Raw genomic sequence first — 18,431 nt, 5'->3', positions numbered from 1 at the left:
CAACGCTCTCATTTCCATGCGTTACGAGTTTGCTAATACGTGAGACACGTTTCAGTAATAATGCCGCGTAATCTAATGTCACCGGCATAATCGGCACATCGCGTATTAACTTGTACGAATTAATTGTCGACTAATCTCGGCGTTAAACCGATCGAATGAAAATCGATCTGAAGCGCCTGTTAAATGGCTGGATATGGAACTAGGCTATATTCGGACTTATGTTGTAAACACCGTTGTAATTGCTACGTATTTAAGCGTATTCACGTCCTACGTTAAGTATGACGAGATAAATAGAAACGAGATCGTCGCGAAACACGCCGACCGATCGGTTAAATCGGTTAAATCTCGTTGCGCCGTCGTCACCGGCTCAATCAGATTTCTCTCAATCAAATTCCAAGTCGCATTGAATGGTCGCCCACGCGTCGCTGATTTCCCTTATCGTCATCTGACGATGACAGACGTCTCGCATACAGGTAGGTCACGGTCGCATCGTTAAACCATCGTTAAATCTGTATATTGGGTTTGTAAAATTATCGCATGCACGTTTTTCTCGAAAAAAAATATGGCTTTGTATTTTTTTTCTGACATAAATCAAATAAAAATATGGACACATATTTGATGGAAGAGACGCACAGATACTAGCGATTGTGCTATTTGAGCGACATGTGTGTTTATGCATTTGTACAACTAATTTTTTTCCGATAGCTCGTTCGAAACATGCGCAATTTCGCACGCAATGCCGACGATTCTATTGTCTCTCAAGTTTAGTCTTTAGTGAACTTAGATGCCTAGGAATTAGACTCGTGAAGCGGCCTTGTTGTTATTGTGTTGGCAGAGTAGCGGGCGGCAATCCCCGGAGCCTCGCTCGTCGCGGCCGACTGTCCCGGCTTCTGCAGTTCAAGCATAACGGAGGGTATCTGTATCGTTTCCAGAATAAAAAAACGATAAGAGAACGGAAAGAGAAAGGGAAAGAAAGCGAGAGAGAGAAAGAGAGAGAGGGAGAGAAAGGGAGAGCATGACGGAGAAAGCGTGTGAAAGAGGGAGAGAGAGAGAGAGAGAGAGAGAGAGAGAGAGAGAGAGAGAGAGAGAGAGAGAGAGAGAGAGCGAATGGAAATCAGTATGATAGAGGGTGTATAGAGAGTAAATGAGGATGCGATGAGGGCAAATGCTTGTAGATGAGAAAAAGAGAGAGGAGAGAAAGAAAATTATAGAAAAAAAGCAAAGAGGAGGAATTCTCTCCATCGTTTTTAAAATTCCGTTTAAACAGATCCAAAAAATAGAGCTATACAAAATTTTCATTATAAAGATCGCTCTCTTTAATTTTATAAAGCGATTCTCGAAAATACCTGCGGATCCAGAGACTTTAAGCGTTAAAGGGAAAGTCATCTTAGTGCGATAGAATTTTGCAGAGAATAAAAGTCGGTATTATGGCGAATATCACGAAGAAAAGAGGCGAAGCGGACTCTTCATTTATGACATTATTCCGTGACGGAGGAGATATTCGTTTGAAAAATGATAGGAACGTCGTTGGCAAACGGGCTGTCGCCTCGTTACCAGGCACCGGTGTGAATCGCGCGATTTAATTTAACCGGTAGAATAATATTAAAGTGGCATTCACCGCGACCATGTCTAGTCGGGATGTTATCTCGCGGTATAATGAATTCTACCCGCCCGATTACACGAACACGTTACCATTACACGGAATTTATATCGCGAAATCTACGTCACGCAATTAGAAAGACAAACAGTACGTTTCATTTTCAACTCCACTCATGACTGCGGATCTTTATAAGAGAGGGCGAAATTTTCGTGAAGCGTATATTTCGATTTATTCAGAGGAACCCGAATATTTATGCGCGTTATTGCTTCCAAAATGAAACAGCTAATTTGAATAATTTATTACCGTATTTGGAATACACTTTTTCCTTATTATTACACATTCCATTTGATTCATCTAAACATTATTATAAATCATGCACAACATGTAGATTCCTTAAATCGTCGCATTGATTTACATTAGATCACGCAAATATAAGCGGCCTAAAGAAGAAACGCATATGTTCTTACTCACAATTAGAAAGACTAACAATACGTTTTATTTTCAACTCCACTCATGAGCGCGGATCTTTATAAGAGAGGGCGAAATTTTCGTGAAGCGTATATTTCGATTTATTCAGAGGAACCCGAATATTTATGCGCGTTATTGCTTCCAAAATGAAACAGCTAATTTGAATAATTTATTACCGTATTTGGAATACACTTTTTCCTTATCATTGCACATTCCATTTGATTCATCTAAACATTATTGTAAATCATGTACAACATGTAGATTCCTTAAATCATCGCATTAATTTACATTAGATCACGCAAATATAAACGGCCTAAAGAAGAAACGCATATGTTCTTACTCACAATTAGAAAGACTAACAATACGTTTTATTTTCAACTCCACTCATGAGCGCGGATCTTTATAAGAGAGGGCGAAATTTTCGTGAAGCGTATATTTCGATTTATTCAGAGGAACCCGAATATTTATGCGCGTTATTGCTTCCAAAATGAAACAGCTAATTTGAATAATTTATTACCGTATTTGGAATACACTTTTTCCTTATCATTGCACATTCCATTTGATTCATCTAAACATTATTGTAAATCATGTACAACATGTAGATTCCTTAAATCATCGCATTAATTTACATTAGATCACGCAAATATAAACGGCCTAAAGAAGAAACGCATATGTTCTTACTCACAATTAGAAAGACTAACAATGCGTTTTATTTTCAACTCCACTCATGAGCGCGGATCTTTGTAAGAGCGGGCGAAATTTTCATGAAACGAATATTTCGATTTATCCAGAGAAACTCGAATATTTATGCGCGTTATTGTTTCCAAAATGAAACAATTAATTTGAATAATTTATTATCGTATTTGAAATAAATTTTTTCCTCATTATTACACATTCCACTTGATTTATCTAAACATTATTATAAATTATGCACAACATGTAAATTCCTTAAATCAACGCATTGATTTACATTAGATCACGCAAATATAAACGGCTTAAAAAAAGAACGCACATGTTCTTATTCGCAATATGAGAATGCGAGAATATTTTTTTTCATCCCGCGTAATTCACGGAATATCTCGAGTTGAGAGAACGAGGGGGAGAGTTTATATGAAAGGGGGAAGAAAACGGCACCGAACGCGGGAGACGTTTGTTTCGTAACGATATTGCGTTCCACCAGCGGGTTATCGACCGACCAGTACGTGCGAGGGTGTAATTTATGCGTCGCGTGTATCACGGGACACGCGCGTGCATGTCGGCAAATCGATGAGGCGTATTCATGATTCCAGAGCGGCAAACTCTTTGGCGATAAAACGAGATTCCGTATGCGCCAAGTCGATTCTCACGGCAATTATCTCTTTATTCGAGCCATCGGCAGATGGACGTCATCATAAAAAAAGAAAATACGCGATGAAAAAGACTCGTTTTTTTTTATATAAAAACTCTGTTTTTTTCAGTATCTATAATTTTCCCTCAGGGACTCACAGTAGTGAGTACGGGCTTAGCGAGCCCAAAGTGCCCGAGCTATCCCCTGGGAGTCTTTTAATCGGGTCATCCGAATCTCCCGGGGATTTAAGTGAAGAGATACGGGGGTACGATATCCATATTTAAAATATTAGCTTTGGAGCCGTTGAATAGGCTGAGTACATATTTCTATGATATAACTTTTTTTAAACTTTTTTTCATAATTTGCAAAAATTACGTAGAATTTTTAAAAAATTAATTAATCAAATGCTTATCTTTAAACATATATTTAGGACAAAATGTAATTAATTATCTTTATAATTATAAATACATTCGTTGCGAGGATCAAGATAAGATAGCAATATCATTAACACATGCACAAGCTATAATAAAAATATCGTTTAAAATAAAATTCTGTTACGAAAAAAATCGTCTTTGTATAAGTTGCTCGAAAGCAGCTGATCGAAAAAATAAATGATATATAAAAATGTAGATATGTTAAGGATGCATCGTAGATTTAAAAATGTACTTTGGCAAGAAAGTTATGTGATACTTACATAAAGATACTTTATATCACTATCAGCGAGTAAGTGTCGTCACGATGAAACGACACGTGGTCGGAAACGTCTCTCTGTAACTTACGACGGACTCAGAGTGATCGATGAGTCGCCGAGACATTTTATCGAGAAAAGGCCGAGAAAAGAAAAACGAAAAGAAGAAGGCAAGAGACGATAAAACGAACCTAATAATATGATGAGCTCGTCGCGAAATCGTCTGTGGAAAATCGCACGAACCGACGTGTAATGAGTAACCAGTAAGCTGCGAAGTGACAAATGGTAGATCTGTGTTGGAATTTACGATAACTCGAGATTTTTCGCAGCATAAAAGAGATCGTAGGGCACTTTATATCGTATTATTAGATAGAGCAAAATTTTTGTCAAATCAATAACATCATAAATAAAATTACAAATAAAATAAATTTAATGACAGCAATAACATAAAGTCAGAGTTATAATTAATATATTTAATATATTTATATATTTATATATTTAGTTTATATATTGAAATTTAATATATTAATTATAACTAAATATATTAATATATTTAGTTATAATTAATATATTAAATTTCAAATAAAACAAACAAAAATAAAGAAAAATTTATAAATATATATTAAATATAAAAAACGAAAGATATATTTTTTGTATTTATTTCGAGTGATTCGCGTTATTCGCGATTCGATTTGTGAAGAAGAAGCGGACAAATGGAGATGAATGACATGGAGACCTCAAAGTTGGAAATTTGTCGGTCAGTAAATTCCTCGGTCGCAGGCGACAAATCAAAGCGCACCGGCTATTATTCATCCCCGTGAATACAACGGTTACTAGTTCAGCTTAAATAGGCAGCCACATCGCGGTTAATTTCACTTTGCCAATCTGCTGATGGATATCGCGTAACAATGTTCAGTAAAGACAGTTGAATTGTCGAATGACAATAGCATTATTATTGGCGTATAACTTCCTTATATATGGGAAATGCCCTGGCTCAAATCGTGGCTTCCAGGGACGCTATCTTTTCAAGGTGTGTCTCTGAAGGGCATCTCTCTCTGAAAAGGCATCCAACTGTGCTTCATTATTCATACTTTATTAACATTACGCATCGTTTTATAGAGATTTTAAGGTTTAAAGTTCCACACATGCAGATACAGACAAATCAGATTAATTTCTCAATATCGTTTGGCTGTTTTTTTCGATGAGCGCGACCTATGATACGGGCAGCGACATATCCATGCGGAAAGATATTGTGTCGTTGACGGCGCATATCTCCAACGGATTGATCGAAATAGACACCAGATTCGTCAGGATGTGATATTTCCGTGACGAGTTATTTTTTTTTTCATTAAATGTCGAGCGTAGGCGGATTGCGTCAAACGGGTTTGGAGTATTACTGTAAATACCCACGCAACATTTGTAAATAATGTTAAGTCGAGTACGAGAATTATCTATTTTTATTATCGAAGTGTAAATATCAAGATACTGAGAGTCTTATACATTCTTTATTTAACGATAAAAATATTTTGCCCAAACGGTATTGTTTATTTAATTTTATTCCAAATGTATACAACACACACAATTTGTATTCTGGATAATTGTTAATATTTATTGCGATCATAAACTGAGTACTTGATTTGTAGCAAAATAATCTGACAGTGTTTTTACATGATTTCAGATATATTTTTATAATATTTCAGTTCAATTATCGAAGCTATCGTAAAATGCATAAATATTTATGCATAATAATATACGTAAATATTTTATGCATAAATATTTAATTGTGTATGTGTGTGTGTGTAATATTAAAATCTCTCGAAAATTAACTCTCCATTATTAAAACTTTTGAAGCATTTTACAAGTGACAATTTTAAAAGCAAACATTTTATATAAAAAGTAATTGATTCTCAATAATTGATATCATGAATCACTCTCTCTCTCTCTTTAGCAGTTTTAAATATGGCACTTATATATAATCTGCAAATTTTTTTTCTACTTTTTAAATTAAATCTCAATTACTTGTGCTATATAAATTCAATGCTTTAGAAAAAAATTGCGGTAATTTTCATATTTCATATAATTCTAGTCAATTGTATAATTATTTTATTAATTTAATTAATATGTTTTTACTTTAAAATTTATCTTTTTATACAATTTCCTAAAAATTATCTGAAACAGTTTTTCTTACAAAAGAATTAATCTTTTTAATGTTTTGCAATACATTTCTTTTATCTTGAATTCTTTTCCTCTCTTCTAGATGATCAAAAAAACAAAGTATACCTAAAAAAAGAAAAGTATACTCAAAAATATATTTATATCATATTTCTTTTTTTATGTAGAGATAAAGATTCTTAATACTATTGCCTGATATCATGACTCTTTCGAAGAGAAGAGAATATAATATGGGAGGTAAAAATAGTCAGTTTTTCTTCCATGAAGAGATCAAATTCTCTAATGTTGTCCCGTATAGCATTTCCCCATTCGGATAGACATCCCCGGTTATTTCGGTAAAAAGGACACCCGCTGTTCACACTCCGTGCGAACGTACATGCTCATGGACCACAAACCGCAAAGTGGTATCACCGCTAATCCGCACGATATATGTACATTTAAGCCACGCTATATCGATGATTTGTGGCGTACGAGCCGAGGACGCGAAAATTTATTACGACGATCGACTAAGCGCAAAAATATCATTCGCAAAACGCGGCCGATATCTTCGCAAAAACGAGCATTAAAGTGCCGATCATCCTACGATCATTCGTCACAGCTGTCAAAATCAATACAAGTATTTGCGATAGAATTGAGATGTTGACCGATTTTTTAGTTATTCGAGCGAAAAAATTGAATATCGTGTTATTATTCGAAAAATCGACTTGCAAAGTTGTCGCCTCTATGCAACTACCGATGCATTTATCTGCTTTTGATCAATTAAAATAAATTGATCGAGATATTATTACTTGGTGACGTGTAGCTCGTAAAAGGAGGTTGGTTTGACTTCCAAAGTGCATCGGTACAAGACATGTTTAAGTTGTCTTAAGCGAGTACTTTGAACATCTTAATTTTCAGCCTCAAACTTAATATTCTTAAAAGCCTTTAAGAGATTGCCGAATAGGGGGAGAGAAACAGAGAGAGAGAGAGAGAGAGAGAGAGTAAGAAAGAGAGAGAAAGAGAGAGAAAAAGTCTAAGCGTATCGTCAACGAAACACTCGGCAACGACCCGGTTTAATGTTCTACCACCCACAGTAATTTCAAGTGTTCTCGCATTACAAATTGTCTCTGTCGCGGTCGGCGACAGTATTCAGCCACACCCGAGGCTAATTTGAATAATACCTACGCGAATGTTCTATCTTGTTTCTCGCACTGCGTCTCTTCCAAGTTTTATTCGTTTTTTGCATCGTTTGCATTAATATTCGCGCGCGATAAGAAAATCGTAACTGATATTACTCCGGTATAATAAAATTGATAAATCTAACGTACGTGCAACGTATGGGATATTTGAGTAATCAGCAGAAAAATCAAATGTCATGGATAAATTTTTTATTCACATTTGTCGCAATTGATTTAATTCTGAATATGGGTACTGACTGAGCAAGTTACACGTTCAGATTTTATTTTATTTTGTTTTTTTTTCTACTTCTGACACTTTATTTCTCGCAAACATATTTTTTTCTCGCATTTAATTTGAATATTTTTCATCACTCGGAATTGTTATGAATTTTAATCTTTGAATTTAATGCAATAGAATAGTTAATGTAATATAATTTGCATATTACATATGGGAAAAACGCACGGCAATCTGTCTTACTTTGAGTTAATGATAGTTTATGAGCGTTTTCTTAGTGTTTTAACCACAAACATTTGTCTGAACCATAACTGTCGGACTGTAGGTGATTTTGAAAAATCCGAGAACGGCAAGAAGTATAATTTATACAACTTTACAAACTTTATTTTCATCATTTTTTGAAACTTTTTATTACGATACTTGACACTTGTTCGCCTTCCGAGACACAGATATAATATATCCGAGTTTCATTGACCTATATATTACCCATTAGCAGCTAACTGCGTTTCCGCCTGAAAAAAAACAAGAATTGTATTTTTTCCAAGCCATATAACTTTATACGATCCGTTTAACACCAAAAAATATTCCAAGAATAATTCTAATTAAATAATTATTTTATTATCATCATACAAAGTTAGAATTTATATAAAGAAGTAAATTCTCTATCAATTTGTTGAATATAAAAAAATTTATCACGAATTTACATAATGGAGTTATGTAAAATAAATATTGTGAATATAAAACAAATTATAAATTAGAATCAAACGTATTGCAAACATAATTATTTTTATTATATTTGGGAAGAGTAAGATTCTCCAAATTTTCTCCCAATTTTCTTGCTATTAACAACTTCAAAGAAAATATATAATATACAACATATCATCAAATTATCATCGCGAAAATAATGATAGATTAACCTTTAATCAACGTTTAAATGATTAATATGCAGTATCACATATTACAGCGACTGCAATTGAGCAATAATATCAATTATAACTTGAAATGCTATTTATCCACTCTTTAATTATCTTCAATTACCTGCATCACTTAAGCTTGACGACAAAATACAGTTGAAGGCTGTTCACACACATTAAATCGTACACGTGCACGAAACTTCCCATTTTATGGTACACTTTATAGATAATAGCCTCTAGAGAAAATAAAGGAGAAGAAATAAAGATTACTTGAAAATGAATCTGACCTGCGTTAACGTGCCATTAATACGATTAATTCGAATTAATCTTACCTGAATCGGTCAAACCGAACATTATGGTTTTTTAATATCCGCAGCGATTTCCGCGGAAGCAATTTCCATCGATCTCACGTCGACATCAATCTTCAATGCCGTTAATGTTATCCCTCGACTCCGATTCGTCGGGTTGGACCTCGCGAAGGACGATATATCGTTACCGCGGACGGTGGTTCCCCGTGACAGCAATTTGCTTGTCGAACGAATAAACCCAGAGGAAGGATATTGCCGGTCAACGGAAAATAGCGTTGGCGTATAATGAAATTTATCGCGAATAATAATGTCAATTCTTCTTAATTATGTTACATTCTGTCACATATTCCGCCGATAGTGACAAACCGAGTCATCATTTTATGGAATAAATACAAGTGACTCGTTAGAAACATAATTTTAATTATGACTAATAATTTAATTAGCCTCAGGAAATGCCATCTGATTGATAAGATAATCAATACAAGCGAGAGATCGACATCTGTCGAAGTGATTTGTGTGCAGATCACAAACTTGTGATCTGAACAAACACGTGCTCGACGTTGCTTAACGTTGCGGCAAACGGGAATTCGATATAATATCAGAGTGAAGTAGCAAATCTCGACTTAGAGAAATTATTGCGTATCCGTCACTTGTCGATGTAATTCCAACTTGTGCGACAACAAACCGTGTTGGCATTAATGTTACGCATCGACGCGACGTCCCCGTGATCGACTTATCGATCGGCGTAATAATGCGAGCGAATATCGCATCCGCGAATTTTCCACTCCATAAATTAACATGCGGCAAGGTTCGAAATAGCATTACCTAAAGTGCGTTTCGTATAGATACTTGAAATCCTTTTAATTACACTTATTCTTTTCCTTCTTTCTTATTTATTGTACTAAAAAAAAGTTACAATCAGTGGAATCTAAAAATATAATATAAAATGAATATTTTAATATATATATGTAAGAAATATTTTTTAATATTTTTGGCAATAAATATTTACATAAAAGAATGTGTAAATAATACTCGAGAACTTATATAAAAAAGTTATCAATATAATCATCTTCTTTTTTATTTATTGTACTAAAAAATTACATGGAATCTATAATATCAAATGAAAAATATAATATAAAATGAATATTATAAGAGATATTTTTTAATATTTTTGGCAATAAATATTTACATAAAAGAATGTGTAAATAATACTCGAGAACTTATATAAAAACGTTATCAATATAATCATAGTACTGGGAATAAAAAGCAATTATCTCAAATAAATTCAATCAAACATTTTTAATTAGATATCGTTTAATGTACAAAAAAGATACAAGGGAATAAAAAGGTATATTTAATTCTTCTTCAAATAATCTTACATTTATAATTTTACTTTTTGTTTTTAAATATTAATAAATATATTCTTTAATAAATCTATTCTTCTCTTTTTAACATATCACGTTGAAAGTATCGTAATAACGAACAAGTATTTAGCTGAAAGCGTTATCAATGAATTCGCACGATGAAAAACGAACTTGGCGAAATAATGCCGCGCAGCATGCCGTTCTTATTTAGCAGCGGGTTAATTACCAGCATAGGTATTCGAGCACATTGTACATTGTGAGAAACTCGATTTAAAAGTTTCAATAGCGTGTTTAAAAAAGTTCAGTCGATGCAGCGCTATTTAATAATACCTCGTCGCGGTGGTTCATGGCATATCCGATCGTAAAAAGCTTCTTTGCAATATTCCTTTAATTATTCCGCGATATCAATGGTACATTTCATATACTAATAATTACTTGGTTATCCGCATACTTTACTTTTTTGCTCGCAAAGCGATATAATTGCTAATATTGAGGCAAAAAAAATATATTTAAAAGAGGGCAGATGATTCGTCATCGGAGGAAGGATGCTAATTTTTCGAGAATTAAAATCCTCCTTCTCTCGGATACGAATATCACGAGGAGCATCTTCAAGACATCTTCCCCTTTGGACTCTTCTACAGAATGATTTAACGGAACGATTTAGCCGGCGAGATTGCTTTGCCTACTTGATTAAAATATCGAGGATTACGACCGTGTTTGTGGTAAAAGGGATTTTGCGGAGGCACAGAGAGCCTCTCTGCCAACCGGGGGTAGATCTCTTTGCTTGTAAAGTTTGCAAGGGGTCACGCCAATTAGAATACGACAAGAACGATAAAGTTCATAAGTCGTACATTGACACGCTAACGCAAAAAGGTAATTGGAAAATTGCGAGATCGTATCGCGGGACAAGTTTATAAACGGCATTTGTATATGCCTATATCTTTTTGAATCTAATATTATAATCTAATATTCTAATAATTTAAATATTCTGATATAGAATTTAATTTATAATTTAAACATTCTAATATTTAAAATATTCTAATAAAAATAATATAATAATAAAAACTAGAGAGCTGAAATATTCTCTCTACATACATACAAATATATCGATAGAAGTAACAAACGCAAAAGGGAGTTCTGAAAAACAAATTTATAAAAAATTGCAGAAGAATGCAAAATATATTTTTTCATTAAAAAAATGTTTTTATTTTAACACAGAAACGAAAGAAAACAAAATGATTAATCTATACGATTATAGATATACAATCGAGAATGGAGAATAAAGATTTTTATAGAAATTACTCAGAAAACAAAAAATACCTCGACGCAGTCTCTCCTCGAAAACAGTCTTAATGTTGGTTAATGTGCGATTCCGTGCACGTTTATCGTCTTACCGTCCGACGTTTCCTTGACTCTAACAACAAGATCGCTTAATGACCAGGCAAATAGGAGTCCGAAGGAAACACGAATCGCGCGAGGAGCGCCGTGAAAGATCGATTTGTAGAGCTCTCTAGACGATGAGAGAGTGATCAGCAGTAGAATCTCATTTTAGCCTGGGTCAAATTTGATCTCGCGTTACTTGGTATACGTTGAGCGAATCGCAAACTGAATTTCCTCGGTTCGACGATGACCTGTAGCCTGCAGGGTTCCGGATCACGATTTCTGTTTGACCCTTTGAATTCACCAAGTTCGCCACATTGTTGTATATTATCGCGAATTCATCAAAAGATTATGGCATACAGAACTTGCTTTTGTATAATACATTCATATTTAGAATGCTATATTCCAAACTATTAAACAATTATGGCTTAAGCAATATTGACTAAACATCGCGTTAAGATACGCAGAGATAAATTGTACTTTCCATAAGACGAAGATTTGTTCACTTTCAACCTGATTTCAATTTTACGAGAATGTCGTAAACAATGAAATTAATTCTGATCTCCTTTATATATTACGTATCTGTGTAGAAGTTCCTTACTAATAGTATAATTGATTACGCTCAAGTAGAGACGAATTTACTTACGAACTCTCAGAAAATTTGTCACATAAGTAAATTAAGTGGATAAATTTAACAAACACACAAAAATTTGTGTTTACAAACATTTCCTACATTTGAAAATAAACCTAATTGTTTGTAAGCAATTTTTCATAATTTTTTTATTTGTTTGAATTGAATCAAATTAATTAACTTTAGAAACGCGCATTAACTTAAATCTTTTTTACATTATATTTAAAAATAGTAAAATTATTTTTATAAGCGTATTTTAAATATTATGTTGGCAAATCGAGCTTTATTTTATCCATCTGCGAATTTTAATATTTGCTTATATCCGTGTTTCGCTTTTGTATAAACGTTTGCTATATAGGTTTAATAGTTTTTGAAACGTTTTACCAAAAAAAAGTTACACAAACGTTAATTATTAATTTTTATATCAATCTCGGTATATTTGAATCGTACGTCATGTGTAACATTATATTTAAACAAAATCCGAAAAATTTCAATTGTAAAAATCACTAGTGACAACCCACATCGTATCTTTTCTATAATAAATAATTGATACATACTAAAGTCACATCTGAAAACAATTGTTCAACCATACATTTTAATATGAAACTATTCAACATATTTGTTACATCTGATTATCGTACATGGATGGAAACGTGTAAATAAATGAATTCGAAAGACAAGAAAAAATAATTGAGAGCGCAAATTTAAAAGACTACACGGCTGTTTGATTTTAATATGACGTAATAGATATTTCTCCATATATTGATTAATGAACGCTAATGTTAAACCGTAGTGCTCTATGCAAAAGTAAGACTACTCCAGGATAGGAGCGAAAGGATGAGTCATGTAGCGAGAATAACAAGAAGTAGCAATCAAAATTATAAAAAAAATTGGATGATTATATTACGATTATTTCTTTATTGTAAATTATTTTAATCTAAAATATATATTTAAAACAAATCGATGGAACTGAAAAGAATAAAGCCTCTCGAATATCGATTAATCGATAGTACATCGGCCATCTCTGGAGCAGACACGAGCTGATGGGCTCGAGAGGTAGGGTGAGACCGTCACGGGGGTTGAACATATGAGAGAAATACTGAAAGGGGAAAGTTCGAGGTCATCGGAAGCACGAGAATTTCGTGCCGGAAAGGACAGAAGGAAAGAGGGCGGAAGAGTGTTTTCCTTAGAAAATGTACCGAGTCGATTTGAGGCTGTCAATGGAAATCGAAGAAAATATCTTTGGACGTATGTGTATATATGAATGTTATTCTGTCTATGTGTGCGTGTATCAGTTGTGCCGATACACAAAAGCGGAAAGAGTACCTTCGGAGAAAAAGGAACGATGAATCATGAAATGTAAACGAAGAGGGCAAAGAAGCAGAGCTATAGCTCGTAACATGACCGAGCATATCGAAGTCGGTATCATTAGAGAAGAAGATATATGATGTTACAAAATCATCGAGTCATATTGTGCGGGTGTGGGTGCGTTTTAATCGCATAATTATTAAAATCATCTTCCAATTAAAATTCTATTAGATTTGAAATTGTGTAAAGAATATAATTTTCACGCAAATTTTTTTATTGCTCATAAAACGTAATTATATAATAAACTGTATTATATTCAATTACTCGAAGACAAGCGGTCATGAAATACAATCAAAAAATTCATACTATAAATAATATAAATTTATTTTAGTAAATTACACCATTGATAAAATCTATAAATTTTACAAGAATCAACAATCAACGTAAAATTCTAAAATGTCGGTATTAATGATCCATCGGTTGCAAAATTTTTGAAATGTCAATGATTTCCAAGTACATATTTAGAATATTTAAACGCTTGATTTGCATACATTCATCGATTCGGTAATCAGTTTCGGTCAGAACGACAATCACAGACTGACTCTGCAAACGAGCGCAAAGCGCCTTTCACTCTTTTCGTTTTCGAATCAATGAAGCTGAAACAGAGAGTACGAGAGAGCGAGTCAACGAATTCGTGCATATGTGTATGTGTGTATGTGCGAATATGCGTGTATGCGTGTATACATGTGTATAAATGTGTCGACATGCGACAGAGAGAAAAGTAGAGAGTGCACGGGGAGGAGAGCGAAAGGGTGGAAGATGCACGAGATAATGTATGCGTCGAAAGAGAGGAACGAACGCGAGAGGAAGAGACAAGTAAGAGAGAAGGGAGCAAATAAAAGAGAGAAAGAGGAGGAAGGCTCCGGCGGGGGCCGCTCGTCCATGAACGGAGGACACTGATCACATCCCTCTCGGACTGATCGGCTCTCTTCCTTCCTGATTCGCAGGTACGTCTTCACGATAGTCAGCTACTTGATCGGCGTCTTCATATTCGCGACCATCGTCGGCCAGGTTGGCAACGTCATCACCAACAGAAATGCGAACCGCCTCGAATTCGAGAGGCTCTTGGACGGTGCCAAGACTTACATGCGGCATCACAAGGTGCCGGGAGGTATGAAACGCCGGGTGCTCAGGTGGTACGACTACAGCTGGTCACGCGGCAGGATACAGGGCGGCGGTGACATCAACACCGCTCTGGGTTTGCTCCCGGACAAGCTCAAGACCGAGCTGGCGTTGCACGTGAATCTCTCGGTGCTGAAGAAGGTCACCATCTTTCAGGTGAGCCGTTTCCCTCCCGACAGTTTCCCCCGACGAATAAATTCGACTCCTGTGTTTGTCCAAGTCCTCTTGATCCAAGGAAGCGAGCGTTTCCGCCGTTATTCTCATCGAGGCGAACGCATTGAAAATCAATAACGATATTGAAACTCACTTAAAGCGTTTACAGGTAGAATATTGTATAAGATGTTGCGAGAAGATACGGAAGATAAAAATTACGCTACATTACAATGGCCTTTTATTGCTTAGTTGAATTATTCGTGTTATTTGTGACGACAGTAATATACATTTGCGAAGAAAGATCGTATTTGAAAATACGAAGCGATACTTTGTAGTTAAAGCGAGAGCATTATTCATGCGAAGCTTATTTTCAAGATATGCTTTTGTTCCATTACTTTTAATTTAAAATGAGAATGCTTTTATTTCTACCTTGTTATCTAGTTACTAACTTGTTTTACCTAATGATCGGATTTTTATCAACGCTCTTCTTTCCTCTGTGAAAAATTTACATCGACCAGATACTTGTCTTGTCATACAAGAGAACAAAAGCGGAGGAAAAAAGGAAATGAGGAAGATAGAAAAAGGCGCGCGGATCGTAAAAAAATAAAGATAGAATTGGCTCAATAAGACCGTAAAGATACGATCGCTGTGGACGAAATATTTTCTCGATTATGTTCAAAGTTTTATCGACAATGATAAACGGAACAATGAGTGAGGAGAGAAAAAGGTACAAAGACGGAATTCCGATATTTTATTCGAAGGAAAACGCTTCTTGCGTGTCTGGATCTCCATTAAAGGAACGGACGCGCGAATTTTTACAATTGTTCCAAAATATAATTCACATGCATCGTTTGCTTCTATTTTTCAATAAACGATTCTTCGTCAAATCTGCTATATTTTTTCTCGCCAGAAAAATAGAAGAATATAAATTAAAAATTAATAATTTTAATCAATATGAAACAAAGAAAGCTTTACGAGTTATGGAAAAAAAACTGAAAAAAATTATTTCTTGATTTTATCTAACAGATAAAACTAACGAATATTTTTACAATTTTGAAACTATTGGAAGACATGCTAAAATAAAAAATAAAAAGTTTTTTTTTCATGAAATAAATATTTTCATTTCAAACATGAAATGTTCTAATACATTCTCACTCATTTCATTTTTTAGGATAAATAAAAGCAAAGCCGTTCGTTTCATTAGGTTCACATGATCCAATATATTTGTTATAAAATCCAATATATTTGTTATAAAATCAATTTTTAAAAGCAATTTGTGGCGAATAAATAAAATACAGAGCACGGTTTTTTTCTGAAAAATACGATACACGAGGAAGATTATAGACCCGAGCGTACATGAACCTCTCTTAAGGGAGTGACTCTGTTAAAGCCGGACAAATATTTGAGCGAAAACGTTGGCTTGTATACTCTACATCCGAAGGAAAACTTTTGAGGAGAATGCACGGATGAGAGTACTTTTCAAAAACTCGATGGCCATGTTTACGAGCCAGTCCAATTATCGCGAATCTTTTCCGTTTGTATTCATTCCGTTTTCTTTCTTCTGATCTTATGTATTTCAACTCCTTCGAGTGGAATAAAGGGTCTCTTTAAAATTACGTTCGAGAATAATCATAAGACGGTCAATTCGATTTCCAGCGAGACACTTTGTGGATTAAGCACAAGAGTGTCTTTCTCGACGATCAATTTGTCCGCCGATCTCGGGGGGACTTGAATGATTCGAGAACTTTAATGTAAGGGAGATTTATCCGCGTAACAACTTTAGTTCCGCTATTGAACGAGTGGCAGCTTCTGTTGGTAATCGGTAAGCTCGAACGAATCCCTTGTAAACGTAAACACTTTTCCTCCATTTCGAGACCGGAAGCTTATAGTCCGATAAAAACGAGAAGAAAAAGAATGCAGGTGCGGATAAGTGCGCGCAAGAAGTATTTGGAAAGTTCGCCTGAGAGAATCTCTACGAACAGGATATGACGCGGAACTTCGCTACGGTAGATTTCTCTTGATTCGTCAAGCTTTCGCATAGCAAGAATTCTTGCACGCTAGATATAACATTGAAATCATGTAGAACCTTTTCACACATCAGATGAATTTGTTAAAGTTACATTCGCGTAAGAAGATTCCATATTATCTTAAGTATTTCAACATATCATAAAATCGTCATGGCATAAAATCGTCATGAGATCTATATTTTTTATAAAACTCGTGTAAAACGATGACGGAAAGAAAAATGCAAAAGGAACGCGAGATACAGGAGATAGATCTTAAAAAGTTAAGTTGCCGGAAGGTAAATGGAGCGCACGTGATAAACCGATATAAAGAAAAGTGCTGTTGCGGAGGCTTCTCGAGACCTCTTGGCGAGGAAGAAATGGAGAAAAATTACGACAAATCATATATCTTTCATCCGAGAAATTTCAACAACATTCAGAAGTGTGGAAAGTCTACGAAATATCTGATGGTATCTATTGTTAATTAGACAACTTGGTCGAATCTTTTTTCTTCTCTTCTAATCAAAGAGCAAAAGTAATTAAAGTTGTCGAACACGGTCCAGCATCCCTTCAGGAGCTTTCACGATAGATTATCGTGGAAAATAAAATAAAAGAATTTTGTGGCTCTTGCTTCAATTCTCCTGCTTATTTGCAACAGTAAACTTTAATAACGTAACATTATTCATCCATAATTCTTCTCGGGATATTTTCATTAAATTTTTCACATCTTTGAAGAAAAATGCGACGGAGCATTATACATTTCATTTTAAATATTCACATGTATATTCTTTTATTAAATTTTTTATTATATTTTTTAGATAAATTTACAAATTGCAACACAATTAAATTTACATAATTAGACACACTTTATTTACTGTGAAAGCAATTTTTTTTTAAAGATGCGATAACTCGAGACTTTTAACGGAAAACTAAATGAAAGTAGATTAAATTTATTTAAGTTTCGCCTTCCTTGAACTATCAAATATCCCGTGATATTCTTCCTTAAACTCAGTGAACAGGAAATATCTTGAAAGATTTATTGTGTGTGGGCAATGATTAATATTACGATAGTAAATGATTTATCGTATAAATGTACCTCACGTAATTTACGCGCTTAGACTCGGACAAATTCGTTAACGTATTCTGTGATGCAATAATGATGTGATATACATGTGTATGATTTTCTTCTCAATATATCTTACTTATGCGAAACACGCAACATATGCATGCCGCTGCACAAACGTAATTAAATTTAATTGTATCGACGAGACCATTATAACTGAAATTCAATTCACAGATTAACTACATTTGACTAGAAACACATACTCAACGTAAATTTTAATTAGTAAAATGTTAGCGATACGTTTATATATACGTCAAATAACGTTATGACTTATAATTATTCCGTGTCTTGATCAATTTAAATTCGGCTTTTTTCAACGAAGGAAATATTATGTTCACATTCCGTTATTTGTCTCGTTCGATGAGAAAAATTGTCAGATTTTTCTGTCGCATAAAAATTGCGATTTGATTACAAAGTA

At 34.3% G+C, this 18,431-nt stretch overlaps 1 protein-coding gene across 3 annotated transcripts in view; it reads left to right on the top strand.

Moving 5' to 3' along the window:
- The window catches only part of LOC105251466, a 113,324-nt gene that overhangs the window by 81,753 nt on the left and 13,140 nt on the right, over positions 1 to 18,431 (top strand). For all 3 annotated transcript variants that reach the window (XM_025408334.1, XM_025408343.1, XM_025408340.1), the window contains exons 6-7: positions 836 to 913; positions 14,560 to 14,890. In XM_025408334.1, coding sequence (XP_025264119.1) covers positions 836 to 913; positions 14,560 to 14,890 — 409 coding nt within the window. The remainder of the gene's footprint in view (positions 1 to 835; positions 914 to 14,559; positions 14,891 to 18,431) is intronic.

The sequence above is a fragment of the Camponotus floridanus genome, unplaced genomic scaffold, assembly GCF_003227725.1.
Source record: "Camponotus floridanus strain SB8 unplaced genomic scaffold, Cflo_v7.5 scaffold1, whole genome shotgun sequence".
In the NCBI taxonomy this organism is placed as follows: Eukaryota; Metazoa; Arthropoda; class Insecta; order Hymenoptera; family Formicidae; genus Camponotus; species Camponotus floridanus.
Note: the sequence above shows the minus strand (reverse complement) of the source record. Positions and strands in the feature narration are given on the sequence as shown.